The sequence below is a fragment of the Hesperophylax consimilis genome, unplaced genomic scaffold, assembly GCF_061612785.1.
Source record: "Hesperophylax consimilis isolate HC1 unplaced genomic scaffold, BYU_Hcon_1.0 scaffold_32, whole genome shotgun sequence".
In the NCBI taxonomy this organism is placed as follows: domain Eukaryota; kingdom Metazoa; phylum Arthropoda; class Insecta; order Trichoptera; family Limnephilidae; genus Hesperophylax; species Hesperophylax consimilis.
The window spans coordinates 851,877-870,095 of NW_028301262.1; the positions used below are offsets into that span (position 1 = coordinate 851,877).

At 32.4% G+C, this 18,219-nt stretch overlaps 2 protein-coding genes across 2 annotated transcripts in view; both read left to right on the forward strand.

Annotated features, from left to right (window-relative positions):
- Nucleotides 1–18,219, forward strand: part of LOC149409257 (uncharacterized) — a 254,749-nt gene that overhangs the window by 120,555 nt on the left and 115,975 nt on the right. The window lies entirely within an intron of this gene.
- LOC149409259 (uncharacterized) lies at nt 72–12,991 on the forward strand. Its single transcript, XM_089649967.1, has 3 exons — nt 72–210; nt 6,698–6,886; nt 12,921–12,991. Exons 1-3 carry the CDS (start codon nt 72–74, stop codon nt 12,989–12,991), a joined length of 399 nt encoding a protein of 132 aa, XP_089506093.1.

Here is an 18,219-nt window from a genome sequence, read left to right on the forward strand (position 1 = left end):
GTAAATATGATTAATTCATATTCCGTTTCAGCTTTGACATATTTTGAGTTTGGACCATTTACCAGAAGGCCATGGATCTTCCCGACACAGAGAGTGTTTCCATCAAGGTGGAAGCAGGGTCGCAGGATGAGGACGGATGTAAAATGCCGTATACCGATATAGATATCTACCTCCCCGACGTAAAGAAGGAATGTTTGCAGTATGCGAGTAGTAAGTTGCATTGTAATAGATAGGTTATCAAAAAACTGCGCGTATTGTACAGGGCTAGCAGATTCTTCAATGGAGACCACATGCTAGCCTTATACAGATCTCAATAATGCCGAAATACTTGATTAACCTACATGACTGCAAATGAGGGCGAAGCGTCCGACAATCCATTGTTATGTTTGTTTCCATGGGGTTTCGAGGAATACTGAGAGTATCTACCAATCAGATAATATCTCTGTATATATATAAATATACCATTTATAATAATATTATAATTAATTTTATTTAACTACAGCAAAACATTTTACTTACCTTTTTACAAAAACATAAAAAACAAACCAAAAGACAACCTTAAAATTAGAATCCATAATACAACTTGCAATCAAGAAAAGTGCTTCCTGTGCAACGAACTCGCTAATGTCAAAAATATAAAATATTTAGGAGTAACAATAGATATTAATCTAAATTGGAAATCACATATTAATCAAACCACTTCTAAACTAAGATATCTTACCTACACATTTTTTAGACTCAAGGAAATTTTAAACACTGAAAAATTGAAAATGATCTACTTCTCCCTGGTGCAATCTGCAATCACTTATGGCATAATAGGATGGGGTGGTGCACCTGATACATTTATTAAGCCCCTACAAATAATTCAAAAACACATAATTAAAGTCGTATATAACAAAAATAAAACATTCTCGACCAACCTATTATACAAAGAATCTAAATTATTTAGCATTCGTAAATTATTTATATTACAAACAATGAAATATTTATTTAAAAACAAAAATAATTTAAAAATAAATGAAAACAGAATGAGCAAAAGAACAAATAATATATTTTACACCCCCCAAACAAATACTAAATTAATGCAGACACATAGCAGTTTCATCGGTCCTCGTACATTTAACCTTCTACCACTACAAAACTCAAATGATAAATAAAACAATAGAATATGTTAAAGAGGTAAAATTATGGCTGGATGACGCAGATATTGAAACGCTTTTTATATAAATTTATTGATCCTTTCTACAACTCACTTGCTGAGACTTTATAAAATATTGTACATAATGTTTTCTCTTTACTTTTATAATAACTATAAACAAAAAAAAAACTTTTTCTACTTATATATATTATACTTAGGTACTTAAAATATAGTAATGGTTTTATATTACCCACACTCAGGCAGTGCCTTAGTGGGTTTTCATTTCTTGTGTATACAATTTTGGTTATATGTATTATGTTATTATTTACTGTCTATTATTATGTATAATATATGTAAAGAAATGAAAATAAATAAAGTAAAAATATATATATATATATTTTATAATACGTATATATAATATAATACGTATTTACTGCCAGTCATGTTTTTGAAGTCAACATCGTTCTGAGTTCTCTTTAGGAACTGAGCGGTCTCTCTTCTGCCGTCTTATTGGTAAAAGCGGCCGTGATATATTTTAAATATCAATCTTAATTTTATTGCGCACTGATTTTTGTCGCCCGGTTATTGATTGTAAATTTATTATTTTAGTTTTGTTGTATTGTGGTGAACGAATATTATAACACGTTTGTATTTGATATGTTATTTATTAAACCAGCCCAGCTGGCGATCTGTTGACAAGTGGTGACAGCTAGGGTTTGTGTAGCACAGACAATATATTAGGAAATGGCCATAGATAACATTATACTGATAACACCAACATCCCTCTTTTCCTAATAAAGAAAAACAAGTCAAGACAAGATGAACATTACAAATATAAATTTTCCTTTTCAAATAAACATAATTCATGACATAGTAATAAACTGTAAGTGAAATACAATTACCAAATTTAATTATAATCAGATGGATTATATCTATCAGGTTTATTAACAATTCTGCCCGAACGAGTTCGAATGCTTGCCTCATTGTTTGTCAGCTCATCAGAAGTTGTAGGACCTGGATAGAACGGGATGGAATGAAAATCATTGTCAAAACGTACACCTTTCTCCGATGAACTATTTCCATTCAGCGGTGATGATGATTCCTGACGTGATCTGTCTAAATTTAAGTGTTTCCTATTCCTGCGATATCTTGAACCATCGGGAGTTTCAACAATATATGACCTTGGGCATCCTTTAACAATTTCTACTACAGTAGCTGGTGACCATGAACTTGACACATCTTTTTTAAAAACTACTTTATCGCCCATCTTCAACTCAGACAAGATCCGAACCTTTTTGTCAAAATATTTTTTCATTTTGTTTTGACGACCCTTAAATTTATCTTCATATTCTTTAAATCGCACGACTTTTGGTCTAAGTTGACTGGATGTTACGGGTAAATTACATCTAAGTTGACGTGACATTAAGAGGCTTGCAGGGGATGGAAAATTATTTTTTGGACTATTTCTGTAATGTAACATAGCAAGATACGGATCAGTTTTGGATTCAAGGCATTTTCTTAAAATATTCTTTACTATTTTTACTGAACTCTCAGCTTGACCATTTGACTGAGGATAGTTTGGACTAGTGGTGATATGTTCAATATCCCACTCATATAAAAAGTTTTTAAAAATGGCTGATTGAAATGGTGGTCCATTATCACTAACAAGCGTTAACGGTATCCCATGACGTGAAAATATAGATTTTAAGTGTGTGACTACAGTTTCCGCGTTATAATTGTGTAACATTGAATTTTCGATGTACTTTGAATAATAATCAGTAACAATGAGATAATTTGAGTTGTTGAAATGCATTAAATCTACACCTACCTTTTCCCAGGGAAAATTAGTGATACCATGGGGCAAAAGAGGCTGTGACGGGTTATTAGGTTTAAATTTAGTACAAATCTGACATTGATCGACAATGTTTTTAATATCAGAGTTAATATTCGGCCAAAAAATCATATTTCTGACTAGACTTTTTGCTTTTGACATACCTAAGTGACCTTTATGTACATCTTTTAAAATTTCAGGACGTAAAATTGACGGTATAATTAAACTAGGTCCCTTAAATACCAGATCATTGACAACATGAATTTCTGCTTGAAAATTCCAGTATGGTTTAACGCAGGGTTCAATTACATTTTTATTTGACGGCCAACCGGTTTTATAATATTTCATTAAAGTTAATAAAGACTGATCTTGTTTCGTCGCCTCAGTGATTAATTTCAGTTTTTCTTCTGAAACTGCCAGACTTGACATCAGTAAATTGATATGTATGTCAATTTCTTTTTCCGCATCTGTTATTTCTGTATCAGGTAACGGCGCTCTAGATAACGTATCGGCAATATACATAAATTTACCAGGTACATATCTGACGTCTAAATGGTAGCATTGTAGAGACATCATCATTCGTTGTAACCTTGCGGGAACTTCAGAAAGTGATTTCTTAAAAAGTGTGACTAGTGGTTTATGATCTGTTTCAACATTTACTACGTGGCCATAAATATACTGATGGAATTTTTGACAACCGAATAAAATTGCATATAATTCCTTCTCTATCTGTGCATAATTTTGCTGACTGGACGTTAGTGTTTTTGACGCATAAGCAATCGGTCTACTTTCCTGCAAAATAACTGCGCCCACTGCGCTCTGCGAAGAATCTACTGATAATTTTAACGGTTTTTTAATGTCAAAATTAATAAGCACTGGAGATGAACTTATAATTTTCTTTAAATTGACAAAGGACTGATCGTGATTGGCATCCCATTGCCAGCTGACGTCTTTCTTTAGCAAAGTCCTTAAAAGTTCTGTTTCTTTTGACAAATCTTTGATAAAAGATCCCAAGTAATTAATCATACCTAAAAACCGTTGTAAGTCTTTCTTACAAGTGGGAGTAGGTAATTCTCGAATAGCTCTAATCTTTGACTCATCTGGCCTGATCCCTTGACTGCTAAAGATATGACCTAGAAAAGTAACTTCCTGTAAGCCAAAGTGACATTTATTTAGATTGAATTTTAAATTTACTTCTCTGGCTCTTTTAAAAACATTTTCTAATCTCCTTTCATGAGATTCAAGATTCTCTCCCCATACTAAAATATCGTCAACGAAAACTATCACCCCTTCTAGATCAGCAAATATTTCCGTCATTATTCTAGAGAAGAATTCGGGAGCTGAATTAATTCCATACGGAAGTCTTAAAAATTGATACCTGCCGAAAGGTGTTTGGAAAGTGCATAAATCTGAACTTTCACTATCTAAGCGTATCATCCAAAAACCTGAAAATGCGTCTAGATTTGAAAAAAACTTCGCTCCTTTAATTTTAAACCTAATTTCGTCCATTGAAGGTGTTGGATAATGCGTTCTGCAAATAGCCCTATTTAAATTTCGTGGATCTAGACAAATGCGTAACTGTGATTTTTTTTTTTCTACGACAACTATGGAACTCACCCACGGTGTTGGTTTTGTAACCTTGACAATGACCTTCATTTCCTCCATTCTATCTAATTCTTCTTTTAATTTATCGTGCAGCTTGAATGGAATCTTTCTTGGTGCATCGATTTTAGGATGAACATCAGATCGAACTGTTAGATGACATTCGTGAGGTAAGCATCCGAGACCCTGAAAAACATCGTTAAATTTCTTTATTAAATTGTTCGAATTATACATTGACAAATCATTGTTGGGAATATTTTCAGAATTATTCGTGTTAGAATACACACGTTTTATTATTCCCATTGCATTGCAAGTAGCTAGCCCTAATATAGTTTGACATGATTTCAACTCAGTGATGACAAAGGGAATGGACATATTTTTATCATTATTATAAAAACAATTTAACTTACAAATTCCTTTTGTAGGAATGTTAGTACCACCGAATGAATTTATTTTAAATGCTGTTTCTGTGATAATTTTTTCTGACAAACCAAGTTTATTAAAATTTGTAAAAGACATAACATTTACATTGGCACCGGTATCTATAAGACATGAAATTATAACATTATTTATTCTTAAATTAATGTGCCATGAATTCAATGTTGAATTAATATTGTTACAATTTAATGTATCAATTGTATAGTCGTGGTTGGGTATTTTACTTTGTGACAATGTATTAACATTAATTTTCCTACCTTTCAATTTCCTATTAAAACAAAATTTCGAATAATGCCCAATCTTGAGACAATTAAAGCATTTAGCTTATGATGCCGGGCAGTTTGTGCGGTGAATTTGTCCACATTTGGTACAGACTCCGCCCTGACTTCCGGATTGACCTCTGGATAGACTGCTCGGACTTCCCGATGGACTTCTGGAATGATTGCTCGGACTTCCGGATTGACTTCTGGAATGGCTTCTGGCTGATAGTGAAGATGAAGAAGGGCTTCGTAGAACTTGTTGTATAATATTCCCCTCAAGACTTCTTGTGTTTTCCCTCGATACAACAATCGCTCTTGACAAATTAATCGCTTTTTCCAAGTTTAACGACGTTTCTTGTAAAAGTCTTTCTTTCAAGTAGTAAAGATTTCGATTTAGGTTACATATGAATATGTCCTTTATTAAGGATGTTTGTAGATTGCCGAAATCACAAGTTTGACTTAGATTTTGTAGCGAAGCAATAAAATCTTCGACTGTTTCACTGTCGCCTTGTTTCCTCGTGAAGAATTTAAATCGTTCCACTGTCACATTTATTGTGGGTATGAAGTGTTTATCGTAAAGGAGTAGAATACCGTCGAGCGTACTTTTCTCAATTGTGAGGCCAAATGAGTTAAAAATTTCTACCCCTTTCGGGCCAATCGTGTGTAGAAGCCTGGCCACTTTTTGAATTTCCTTTTCTTCATTAAAATTATTAGCCATCATATAAATAAGGAATGATTGCTTAAATTTCTTCCACTCACCCGCCATATTTGGAACAATCACCATAGGCACAATATGACTCGACATTTTATTTCTTTTGACAATTTGTTTTGGATACAAATTATTGACTCTTGATGTGACTTGACTTGACTTCACTCACAATATATTTATTAAGACACACCTGACACCATGTTGTATTGTGGTGAACGAATATTATAACACGTTTGTATTTGATATGTTATTTATTAAACCAGCCCAGCTGGCGATCTGTTGACAAGTGGTGACAGCTAGGGTTTGTGTAGCACAGACAATATATTAGGAAATGGCCATAGATAACATTATACTGATAACACCAACAAGTTTAAATTTAAATCACGATGTCAAGTAAATCCATAAAATATAATGCGTTCGATTTAGTTTCATTCCAAGTATGACTAATATGATAGGAAGCACAATTAACAAACTGTCAACAGTGATTTTTTTTATTTTTACAATAACCATTTTTAGCTTTATGCGATAACATTATAACTTCTTATATTATAACAGACTGTATACATTTATGTACCGGCTCTCCATCTTGATATTTTACTTCTTTGATGCACGAGGTCAAATAATCGTCCGTGATATTTACTTTAGGTGGTCCAGCTTACATCCGACATCATTCATATTTCTTTTCAACTGAATGTGATCATTATGTTATTTATTTTTAGTTGGGACCATTTACCAGGAGGCAATGGGTCTTCCCAACAGTGTTTCCATCAAGGTGGAACCAGGGTCCCAGGAAGAGGGTGGTTGTGAAATGCCGTATACAGATATAGATATCTACCTCCCGGACGTGAAGACTGAGTGTTTGCAGTATGCGGAGAGTACTCCGACAACCTCCAAGTTCGGTTACAAAGGTATGTTGGTTTCAGATGTTCAGAATTCCTGCCTGTTTTGTAGACAAGACGTTTATTCTTGTTAATTCAGTCCTTGCCGTTCATTAGTTATTCTGTTCTCAAAAGACCTCTTATTTTAAGTCATGTTACATACATATTTATTATATACTAGCCATACCTCGCCACGCATTTTTTTTTATTTTTTTTTATTTTTTTTAACTTTATTTATTTTCATTTCTTTACACATATTATACATATTAATAGATAGTATAAAATAACATAATATATAATACCAAATAGTTTACAAAAGAAATGAAAACCCACTAAGGCACTGACTGCCTGAGTGTGGGTAATATAAAACGATTACTATATTTCAAGTACCTAAAGTATAATAAACATTAGTAGAAAAAGTTTTTTTTTGTTTATAGTTATTATAAAAAGTAAAGAGAAAAACATTATGTACAATAATTTATAAAGTTTCAGCAAGTGAGTTGTAGAAAGGATAAATAAATTTATAGTAAAAGCGTTTCAATATCTGCGTCAATCAGCCATAATTTTACCTCTTTAATATATTCTATCTTTTTATTTATCATTTGAGTTTGTAGTGGTAGAAGGTTAAATTTACGAGGACCAATGAAACTGCTATGCGTCTGCATTAATTTAGTATTGGTTTGGGGGGTGTAAAATATATTATTTGTTCTTTTGCTCATTCTGTTTTCATTTATTTTGAAATTGTATTTGTTTTTAAATAGATATTTCATAGTTTGTAATATAAATAATTTACGAATGTTAAATAATTTAGATTCCTTGTATAATAGGTCGGTCGAAAATGTTTTATTTTTGTTATATATGACTTTAATTATGTGCTTTTGAATTATTTGTAGAGGCTTAACCTCTCAGACAAAGGCATTTGTATGCTATGTGTTCCTTTGCGAACTGTCAAAACGCGGAAATTTTTGTGTTATTCACGACTTTTGCTAAAAGCATCATAACTCACGTCTTGGGAAACGTAGCCTCATTCTAAAAAATGTTTTGGAAAGATTATGAAATTCACTATCGTATTGTTTTGTTTTACGTAAATATTTGCGTTTCTAAATATACATTTTCTGAAAACGTCAAAAATATGTAAAAATCGCTGACCATTATTTCAAGGCTGTGAAAAATGTACTTTTTTCTGAGTATCATAAAGAAATAACACTTTATATATTGAAGAAATATAATTAAAAACTATTGGTCACCTCAAAATATTAACCGTCCAAACTAAAATATTTTTAATAAATTATTTAAAAACGCAATAAATTACGAACGAACAAGCTGACAGATTCAATCGACTCAGATAATGCACCTCAAGATTCCATAGATATTTTTGAATGCAGACGCGTAGCGTTATTCACTATCGATACTCTGTTTTTTAAATCATGGCAATCCGTATACTAGTGATGGAAATAAATCGATTTTTGTAAAATCTCGCGCGCTTACGTGAAAAGACGTACTAATGTCTTGACCGCTATTATCATATTTACGTCTTTTGACGTTCTAATGTTCCGAGTGGTTAATAAATGTATCAGGTGCACCACCCCATCCTATTATGCCATAAGTGATTGCAGATTGCACCAGGGAGAAGTAGATCATTTTCAATTTTTCAGCGTTTAAAATTTCCTTGAGTCTATAAAATATGTAGGTTAGATATCTTAGTTTAGAAGTGGTTTGATTAATATGAGATTTCCAATTAAGATTAATATCTATTGATACTCCTAAATATTTTATATTTTTGACATTAGCGAGTTCGTTGCACAGGAAGCACATTTCTTGATTGCAAGTTGTATTATGGATTCTAATTTTAAGGTTGTCTTTTGGTTTGTTTTTGATGTTTTTATAAAAAGGTAAGTAAAATGTTTTGCTGTAGTTTAAGACAAGTTTGTTGTATTTTAACCATTTTGAAACAAGTGAAATACATACAGTTGCATTCGAAAAAGTTTCTGTCCAATTATTACCATCCACTATTATTGCCGTGTCATCGGCGTAAGAAACAATTTTACCAGGGATTACAAAATTACATAAATCATTAATATAAATTAAGAATAAAATCGGGCCAAGAACAGTTCCCTGCGGAACTCCGTTTTTTATCTGTGTTTCTGAACTATAATTATTCCCAATTTTTGTTTTTTGTGTTCTGTCTTTAAGATAGTTTGATAGTAATTTTAGTGTGTGTTTTTTGAAGCCCAGTTGAGTTATTTTTTTAATGAGTAAATTATGATTAACGGTGTCGAAAGCTTTTCTTAAATCTAGGAATATGGCAAGACATTTCTTTTTTTTATCGATAGATGTATAAATATTTTTTGTCAATTCATATATGGCATCCTCAGTGCTTAGATCTTTACGAAAGCCGTATTGGTTTTTCGATAGAATTTTATATTTTTCTAAGTGTTCAATGACTCTAAATTTGATGCATTTTTCGAATATTTTTGATAGGTTTGAAACAAGGGATATTGGTCTGTAATTGTCTAATTTATGCGTATCCCCAGATTTATGAATAGGTATTATAGTGGAGATTTTAAACTGTTCTGGAAAATGACCATCTTTGAGGCATATATTAAAGATATGTTGTAATGGCGTTAATACATGTTGTTTTATTTTTTTTAATGTATCACATGATAGGCCATCATTTCCCTTAGAGTTGGATGGTTTTAGGTTATCAATATATTTTTCAATTTCATTAAATGTAATAGGAGAAAAATATTCTATTGAGTTAATTGAATCGTTATTAGAGTCTAATTGAGGAGATGTCTCCATATAATCATGATTAACATTAATGCCGGAAGATTGAAGTACCTCGTCTACTATATTTGTAAAGAAGTTATTAAAACATTCTGCAATGGTCGATTTGTTAGTTATTATTTCATTATTTATTTTAACCTCATTTACAATATTTGAAGACATAATTTTTTTGTTGGCAATTTCATTTATAATATTCCAAGTTTTTTTAGTATTATTTTTAGCATTTTCAATTTGTTCACAATAGTATTTCTTTTTGCAGTTTCGTATCAGTCTATTTAGTAAGTTTCGGTACATTAGATATTTTGTTTTCAGATAAGGCATTGTTCTGAGATTATTATTTTGGCAATCCATTTGATATTTTATCATTTCTCTATATAATTTATCCCTTTGTTTAATTGATATAATTAATCCAACTGTAATCCAAGGTTTAATTTTTTTATATTTTCTGTTAGTGACAACTATTTTACTTTCACTTTTTAGAATATACTCTCTAAGAGTATTATAGAAATTCTCTAATGCTAAATGTGGATTTTCTATTGATATTACATTTTCCCAGTTTTCTGACTGAAGTAAAGAGTTTAGAGTTTTATAATCAATGTCTACTTTTTCTAGAGTTACAGAATTTTGGTTTAGAGGTGTATTTTTGAAATGGTGTCCATAAAAGGTCGGGTAATGATCTGTGATATTAGTTTCAAGAATTGAAGAGATAATATTGGTCGCCTTGTGCGACTTGACAAATATGTGGTCTAAACATGCAGAGTTACTTAAGGTTACTCTAGTTGGTGAGCTAATATATGATGTATATCCAGAGCTTGATAAACAATCTAGATACTCATTTTGACAATTTACATTTATATTGTTATCATTAATATTTATATTAATGTCACCTGTCAAAATGGAAAAATTAAAATTGTTTCTGTCAAGATTTCTAACAAAAGATTTTAGTTCTTTTACAAATAAAAAATCATTTAATGATGGGGATCTGTATATGGCTAGTACGTGATATTTATAGTTGTTTTGAAAAAAGGTTAATTTTATTGCATTGGCTGACTTAAATTCAATAAATTCAGTGGCAACATTTTTCAGAGTATTATGAAAGAAGACAGTGACTCCATCATGACCAGTATGCTTACAGGCAGAGGAAATTGTGGTATATTCTGATAAATTATATGGAATAACATCTTTCATTTGTGTTTCAGTCAAAACAATTACGCTTGGAGAAAAATCTAGGTTATTAATAAGGATACAGAGCTCATCGAAGTGTTTCCTTAAACTTCTAATATTCATATTTAAAATAGAGAAATTAACATTTTTAAAAAGTAGATTTAGTTCATTTGGGTTTGTACATTTATAATTTTCATGTATATGGTTTTCTTCAGCCATGTTAAAGGTTGATTGGTGTTTGCTATGTGGTGTTATTATTATTTATTCGGAGGGGATGTCTTCTGAGCTGTTTATTTGTATGATGGGAGATTTTTCATTTTTTCTCATCCAAATTTTTCCGTTCTTTGCCCAAATAAATTTGTACCCAAGCCTTGAAGATTTAGCAAGGTAAAGTAGATGTTTATTGTATTGGGTCAGTTGTTCGTTAATATATATTGTGTTGTTTTCTTCAAAATTTATGTTTTTTGCACATAAAATACCATATTTCTTTTTATGTGTTATGATTACGTCTTTACTATCTTTGTTTTGTAGACAAACTACTATGGGAGGATTTTTGTTCGGGTTTTTATTTTTGCTTCTGAAAATATTTGCCACTTTAATAGTTTCTTTATCACATTTGAGTGTTTCCAATATATTATTAAATACTTTTGTGATATTTTCATTTTCCTTCAAAGGAACACCCTGTATTTCGACGTTATTTTGTTTTTCATTTTGCTCCATTTTATTAATATGTAGTTTTATTTCTTTATTTTCTGCTTGAAGTTGTTTAATCAATAATTCTTTGCTTTTGTTTTTTTCTTCATATTCGTCTAGTTTCTCACAACAAAATTCGACGGACTTCTTAAGTTCTTTTATTTGTTCATTAAAAGATTTCATAAGTTGACTGGTTAATTCATTAAATTTTTTTTCAATGCATTTGATCATTTTATTAGTCATTGTGTCTTCTTCTTCTGAGTCGCTAGATGGCGCCTTTTTTTGAGGTTTCTTTTGCTTATTCATTTTGAAGAAAGGTTCGATGATCGGATATTTTAAATTTAAAAATAAAAATGTACGAATTTATTTATATTTATAAAATAACTTTTTCTTTGGGCTTCAGTAGGATTCGATCCGACCTCACTGGAATATCTGCATAAACTCGTCCGGCTGTTTATACCACTGACCCACGAACGGCGCAAGGCGATGCGTGGATTTATCAGATTATAATAGGAACCGAGCAGCAAAGAAAATAAAAATAGTTGTTTATTGTTGTGTTCATTGGTTGCTGTTAATTTTTTAATTTTTTTTTTAGAGAGATGAGTCCTATTTCACTGGTTCAAAAACACTTCGTATGATAATTTAATTATTGTTAGCTAATTTTATATCAATAGAATTTGATGTATTTCGCTAGACAAATTTTAATCGTAGCTGGTAAAATACATTGAGCTGTCACTTTTTGATTGTTACTTCACTTTATCATTGGATCACAAATGTTTTTTAATGTTTCTCAGTACACAAGTCACTTTTGAGTTAAATTGAATTGAAATCCTTCACTGTAAACACTTCAAACACCTCAAAAACTTTTTACTTTCTATTTCATGGGTTAAAAATCATATATTTTTAATGTTAGTTCGGAGCGATTAAGATGCGTATATACTGTCAAACTGGCATTAAACATGTCAATTGCTGTCATTGCTGTGGCTCATTCTGTCTGTGCATAAAGTGAAACATTGGCGTGTGTTTATTTTACGTCCAACAGATGGCACTATTAATAAAACAAGTTTGTCTAACAGACGGCCTTGGTTTTCAAAAAAATGTTTTTACCTGTCACAGCTGACATCTATATAAAATAGGTATATAAAAACACAAGAGTATTCAAATGCAACGTTGTGTCAATATTTTAAAGCTATCCGTGAAGAACGTTTATGAAGGACGGAGATTTAAGATTTTAAACAAACGATCATTTACATTTTTATTTATATACACGGTTGTTACATTAAGCGCTGTGTAAAAATTAAACAGACCGCCGACACAGCCGTTTTTGTTTTGTTAAAGTTTACCATTTATGCTCATCTAATTTAAAAATATATATATTTACTGCACTTGACTAATTATGCTTTATCCACATTCTTTTCAGACTTGTTGGCGAACGTTAAGACGCATCCTGGGGGAAAACGATACTCTTGTCCCCATTGTAACTATTGTTGAATTCGAAGTTCATCGTTGAAACAGCACTTGCGCACCCATACTGAAGAAAAACCCTTTTCATGTTCCGAATGCCGTTATTCGTGTTTTCAAATGAGGGATTTAAAAATTCATTCGCTTACACACGGTGGAGAAAAACCTTTTTCATGTTCCGTTTGCAACTATTCATTTTCAACAAAGGGACAACTTCAAATTCACATGTTTACCCATGGTGGAGAAAAACCGTCTTCATGTTCCGAGTGCAACTACACATGTTCGACAAAGGGCAATCTAAAGAGGCACATGCTGACTCACAGTGGAGAAAAACCTTTTTCATGTTCTGAGTGCAATTATTCATGTTCTCGAAGAAACACTCTGACTAGCCACGTGCTGAGTCACAGTGGAGAAAAACCTTTTTCATGTCCCGACTGTAACTATTCATGTTTAACAAAAAGTCAACTTAAAATTCACATGTTTATCCATGGTGGAGAAAAACCGTTTTCATGCTCCAAGTGCAACTATACATGTTCGACAAAGGGCAATCTAAAGAGGCACATGCTGACTCACAGTTGAGAAAAACCTTTTCCATGTCCCGACTGTAACTATTCATGTTTAACAAAAAGTCAACTTAAAATTCACATGTTTACCCATGGTGGAGAAAAACCGTTTTCATGTTCCGAATGCAACTATTCATTTTCTCAAAAGGGCGATCTAAAGAGGCACATGCTGATTCACAGTGGAGAAAAACCTTTTCCATGTCCCGAGTGCAATTATTCATGTTCTCAAAAGGGCAATCTGACGAGTCACATGCTGACTCACAGTGAAAAAAAACATTTTTCATGTTCTGAGTGCAATTATTCATGTTCTCAATGGGGCTATATGACGAAACACATGCTGACTCACAGTGGAGAAAATTCTTTTTCATGTTCTGAGTGCAATTATTCATGTTCTCAAAGGGGCTCTTTGACGAAACACATGCTGACTCACAGTGGAGAAAAACCTTTTTCATGTTCCGAGTGCAATTATTCATGTTCTCGAAGAAACACTCTGACTAGCCACGTGCTGAGTCACAGTGGAGAAAAACCTTTTTCATGTCCCGACTGTAACTATTCATGTTTAACAAAAAGTCAACTTAAAATTCACATGTTTATCCATGGTGGAGAAAAACCGTTTTCATGCTCCGAGTGCAACTATACATGTTCGACAAAGGGCAATCTAAAGAGGCACATGCTGACTCACAGTTGAGAAAAACCTTTTCCATGTCCCGACTGTAACTATTCATGTTTAACAAAAAGTCAACTTAAAATTCACATGTTTACCCATGGTGGAGAAAAACCGTTTTCATGTTCCGAATGCAACTATTCATTTTCTCAAAAGGGCGATCTAAAGAGGCACATGCTGATTCACAGTGGAGAAAAACCTTTTCCATGTCCCGAGTGCAATTATTCATGTTCTCAAAAGGGCAATCTGACGAGTCACATGCTGACTCACAGTGAAAAAAAACATTTTTCATGTTCTGAGTGCAATTATTCATGTTCTCAATGGGGCTATATGACGAAACACATGCTGACTCTCAGTGGAGAAAATTCTTTTTCATGTTCTGAGTGCAATTATTCATGTTCTCAAAGGGGCTCTTTGACGAAACACATGCTGACTCACAGTGGAGAAAAACCTTTTTTATGTTCCGAGTGCAATTATTCATGTTCTCGAAGAAACACTCTGACTAGCCACGTGCTGAGTCACAGTGGAGAAAAACCTTTTCCATGTCCCGACTTTAACTATTCATGTTTAACAAAAAGTCAACTTAAAATTCACATGTTTACCCATGGTGGAGAGAAACCGTTTTCATGTTCCGAGTGCAACTATACATGTTCGAAAAAGGGCGATCTAAAGAGGCACATGCTGACTCACAGTGGAGAAAAACCTTTTCCATGTTCCGACTGTAACTATTCATTTTTAACAAAAAGTCAACTTAAAATTCACATGTTTACCCATGGTGGAGAAAAACCGTTTTCATGTTCCGAGTGCAACTATACATGTTCGACAAAGGGCAATCTAAAGAGGCACATGCTGACTCACAGTCGAGAAAAACCTTTTTCATGTCCCGACTGTAACTATTCATGTTTAACAAAGAGACAACTTAAAATTCACACGTTTACCCATGGTGGAGAAAAACCGTTTTCATGTTCCGAGTGCAACTATACATGTTCGACAAAGGGCAATCTAAACAGGCACACGCTGACTCACACTGGTGAAAAACCTTTTTCATGTTCTGAGTGGAATTAATTATGTTCTCGAAGGGGCAATCTTATGAGGCACATGTTTATACATGGTGGAGAAAAACCGTCTTCATGTTCCGAGTGCAATTATTCATGTTCTCGAAGAAACAATCTGACAACCCACGTGCTGAGTCACAGTGGAGAAAAATCTTCTTCATGTTCAGAGTGCAACTATTCATTTTCTCATAAGGGCGTTCCTAAGAAGCACATGCTGACTCACAGTGGAGAAAAACCTTTTCCATGTCCCGACTGTAATTATTCATGTTTAACAAAGAGACAACTTAAAATTCACATGCTTACCCATGGTGGAGATAAACCGTTTTGATGTTCCGAGTGCAACTATACATGTTCGACAAAGGGCAATCTAAAGAAGCACATGCTGACTCACAGTGGTGAAAAACCTTTTTCATGTTCTTAGTGCAATTTTTCATGTTCTTAGTGCAATTTTTCATGTTCTCAAAGTTGTACTCTGACGAGCCAAATGCTGACTCACAGTGGAGAAAAACTTTTTTCATGTTCTGAGTGCAATTACTCATGTTCTCGAAGGGGCAATCTTATGAGCCACATGCTGACTCACAGTGTAAAAAAACCTTTTTCATGTTCTGAGTGCAACTATTCATTTTCTCGAAAGAGCGATCTAAAAGTTCACATGTTTACACACAGTGTAAAAAAAACTTGACGATGTACCGACTGCAACTATTCATGTTTAACAAAGCAAAATCTAAAAGTTCACATGTTTACACACTGCGGAGAAAAACCTTTCTCATGTTTGTTTTAATTTACATGTTCATTGTTAGTTTTAATTTACATAAAGAAATTTAATGTTGTAATCATAATTTCCTTTCCTGGTTTTTTCACGATTCACGTCACCATTTTCAATATGACACTACATCGTCGAATCAATTACCTAGCGTCTATTAATTTTTTTGTGTTAATTTACTTTAATAAGGCTAATTTTGTAATAGTAATTTCATTTCCTGACTTTTTCACTAGTCATAACCCTTTTTTTCGACAGGATATTACGTCGTAAAAAAAATGTTTTCTCATTTTGACTATTATTATTATGGTATGAAATTATATTTAATCCCATACTCTCAGTAAAGCTATACATATCTGATAAAAATATAATATCTTATACTTTTTTTATATATTTTTCATTCATTTATCAATAGCAACTGATTTTATCATAAGTCATTTGTCAATGGGTAATAGTATACTTTTATCAATTATTCATAAATTAGAAAGAAAACCTCACTCCAAATACCCACACAAGATCAAAATCATACCCTATATATTCATTATGTAATTGATCTTATATATTTGCTTTTTTTTTCATTTTTTCACTGTAACTTATTTTCAGCATTAACCTCTCTCCATCATAAGTTCTTACCATTATATAGGCCATTTTATTGTTTTTAGTATATGTATAGCCTTCAAGATTCTCAATTTACAAATAACTTACAGAACGAACAATAACACGTGTTTTTATACAACAATCATTGACACAAACATCACAAAAATCTCACACATCATTCAGAACTCACTAACTCATATATTTAAATATTATATTAATTAATTTATAACTATGATTCAGCTGCGTGTGAATAATTACAACGATTCCGATATTAGCTGTAACATGAACGTTGTTCTAGATATGAATAAATTAAACAACTATAACTGGAGCTCATATAGCTTGAAAATCACACATCAGAATATCAGAAGTATATCGAATCTTGATGATTTTACAATTTTTCTTGATCAATTTAATTCCTCTTTTGATGTTATCATATAAACTGAATGTTGGATAAACAAAGATTACACATCCAAGTCAATCCCCAATTACTCTGAACATCACACCAAATTCAAACTCAACAAATCAAGCGGGATTGTGATATATATTAAAGACGGTCTATAAGCTCAAGTAGAAGAAATTTCATTATCGCAATCAAACTGCATGAAAATAATATTGAAAAATCATATGTGTAAATTTGCTATCTACAGGTCACCCTCTTTCCAAAATATCAACCCCTTCCTGAATTCATTACAATCAATCATAAATAATTCAAAAAAACTAGAAAGACAAATCATTATAGGAGATATTAACATTAATACCATCCCGGATTACCATCGTCAAACAAACGATTATATTTGTCTGCTTGCGGAAAATGGTTTCACTCAGACAATTAACAGCATTGCTCGTGAACAGGGCCTGAGCAAATCCTGTATAGATCATATCAATGTGAAAAAAAAAAAATTAATCGACTCTTTTGTTATGCACACTACTATTTCAGACCATTACACTACAGCGATTTGCTTCAAAGAAAAGCCCCATACCCCTAAAAAAATTAAATTCGTTTCTCACACAAACTTCAATAATCTACTTGACGAATTGAGTTTAGAAAAATGGCAAAAAGTTCTTGACCAAGCAGACACTGATGGAGCAATGAATGAATTTGTTAACAAACTAAATGAGTATATTTCAAAACACACAAGCATTAAACCCATATCTAATAAACTAATAAAACTAACGCCATGGATCTCCCCGGGACTAGTCAAATCGATCCACAAAAGAAACCAACTGCATGAAAAGGCGAAAACGTACCCAGAGAATTTGTTATTACAAGTTTATTATAAAAAGTATAGGAATTTGTGCAAGAATTTAGTAAAATCAGCGAAAGAAACTTTTTTTAAAAACTCATTTACGAAAACAACTGTTCTCCAAAACATTTTTGGGAATCGTTTCGTCAAATAACCAAATCTAAAATTAACAAATCTTCAGAAATTAAATCTCCATACATCAACAACTCAAACTCTCAAGTCCCCAAAAACATGGGAAATTATGCCAATAATTATTTCACATCTGTGGGAGATACACTTGCGAAAAAAATTCTCGATAAATGTATGACAACAGAAACCGATCTAGCCAATTTATCTATCCCTAATCTCAGTCACAAAATAGAATTAATCCAAAAT

Excerpts from the sequence above, each read along its gene's own strand:
- LOC149409259 (XM_089649967.1), top strand. The coding sequence starts at position 72 with ATGGATCTTCCCGACACAGAGAGTGTTTCCATCAAGGTGGAAGCAGGG. Across the intron at positions 211-6,697 it reads ATGTTTGCAGTATGCGAGTA|TTGGGACCATTTACCAGGAG; the intron begins GTAAGTTGCATT and ends ATTTATTTTTAG. Across the intron at positions 6,887-12,920 it reads CTCCAAGTTCGGTTACAAAG|ACTTGTTGGCGAACGTTAAG; the intron begins GTATGTTGGTTT and ends CATTCTTTTCAG.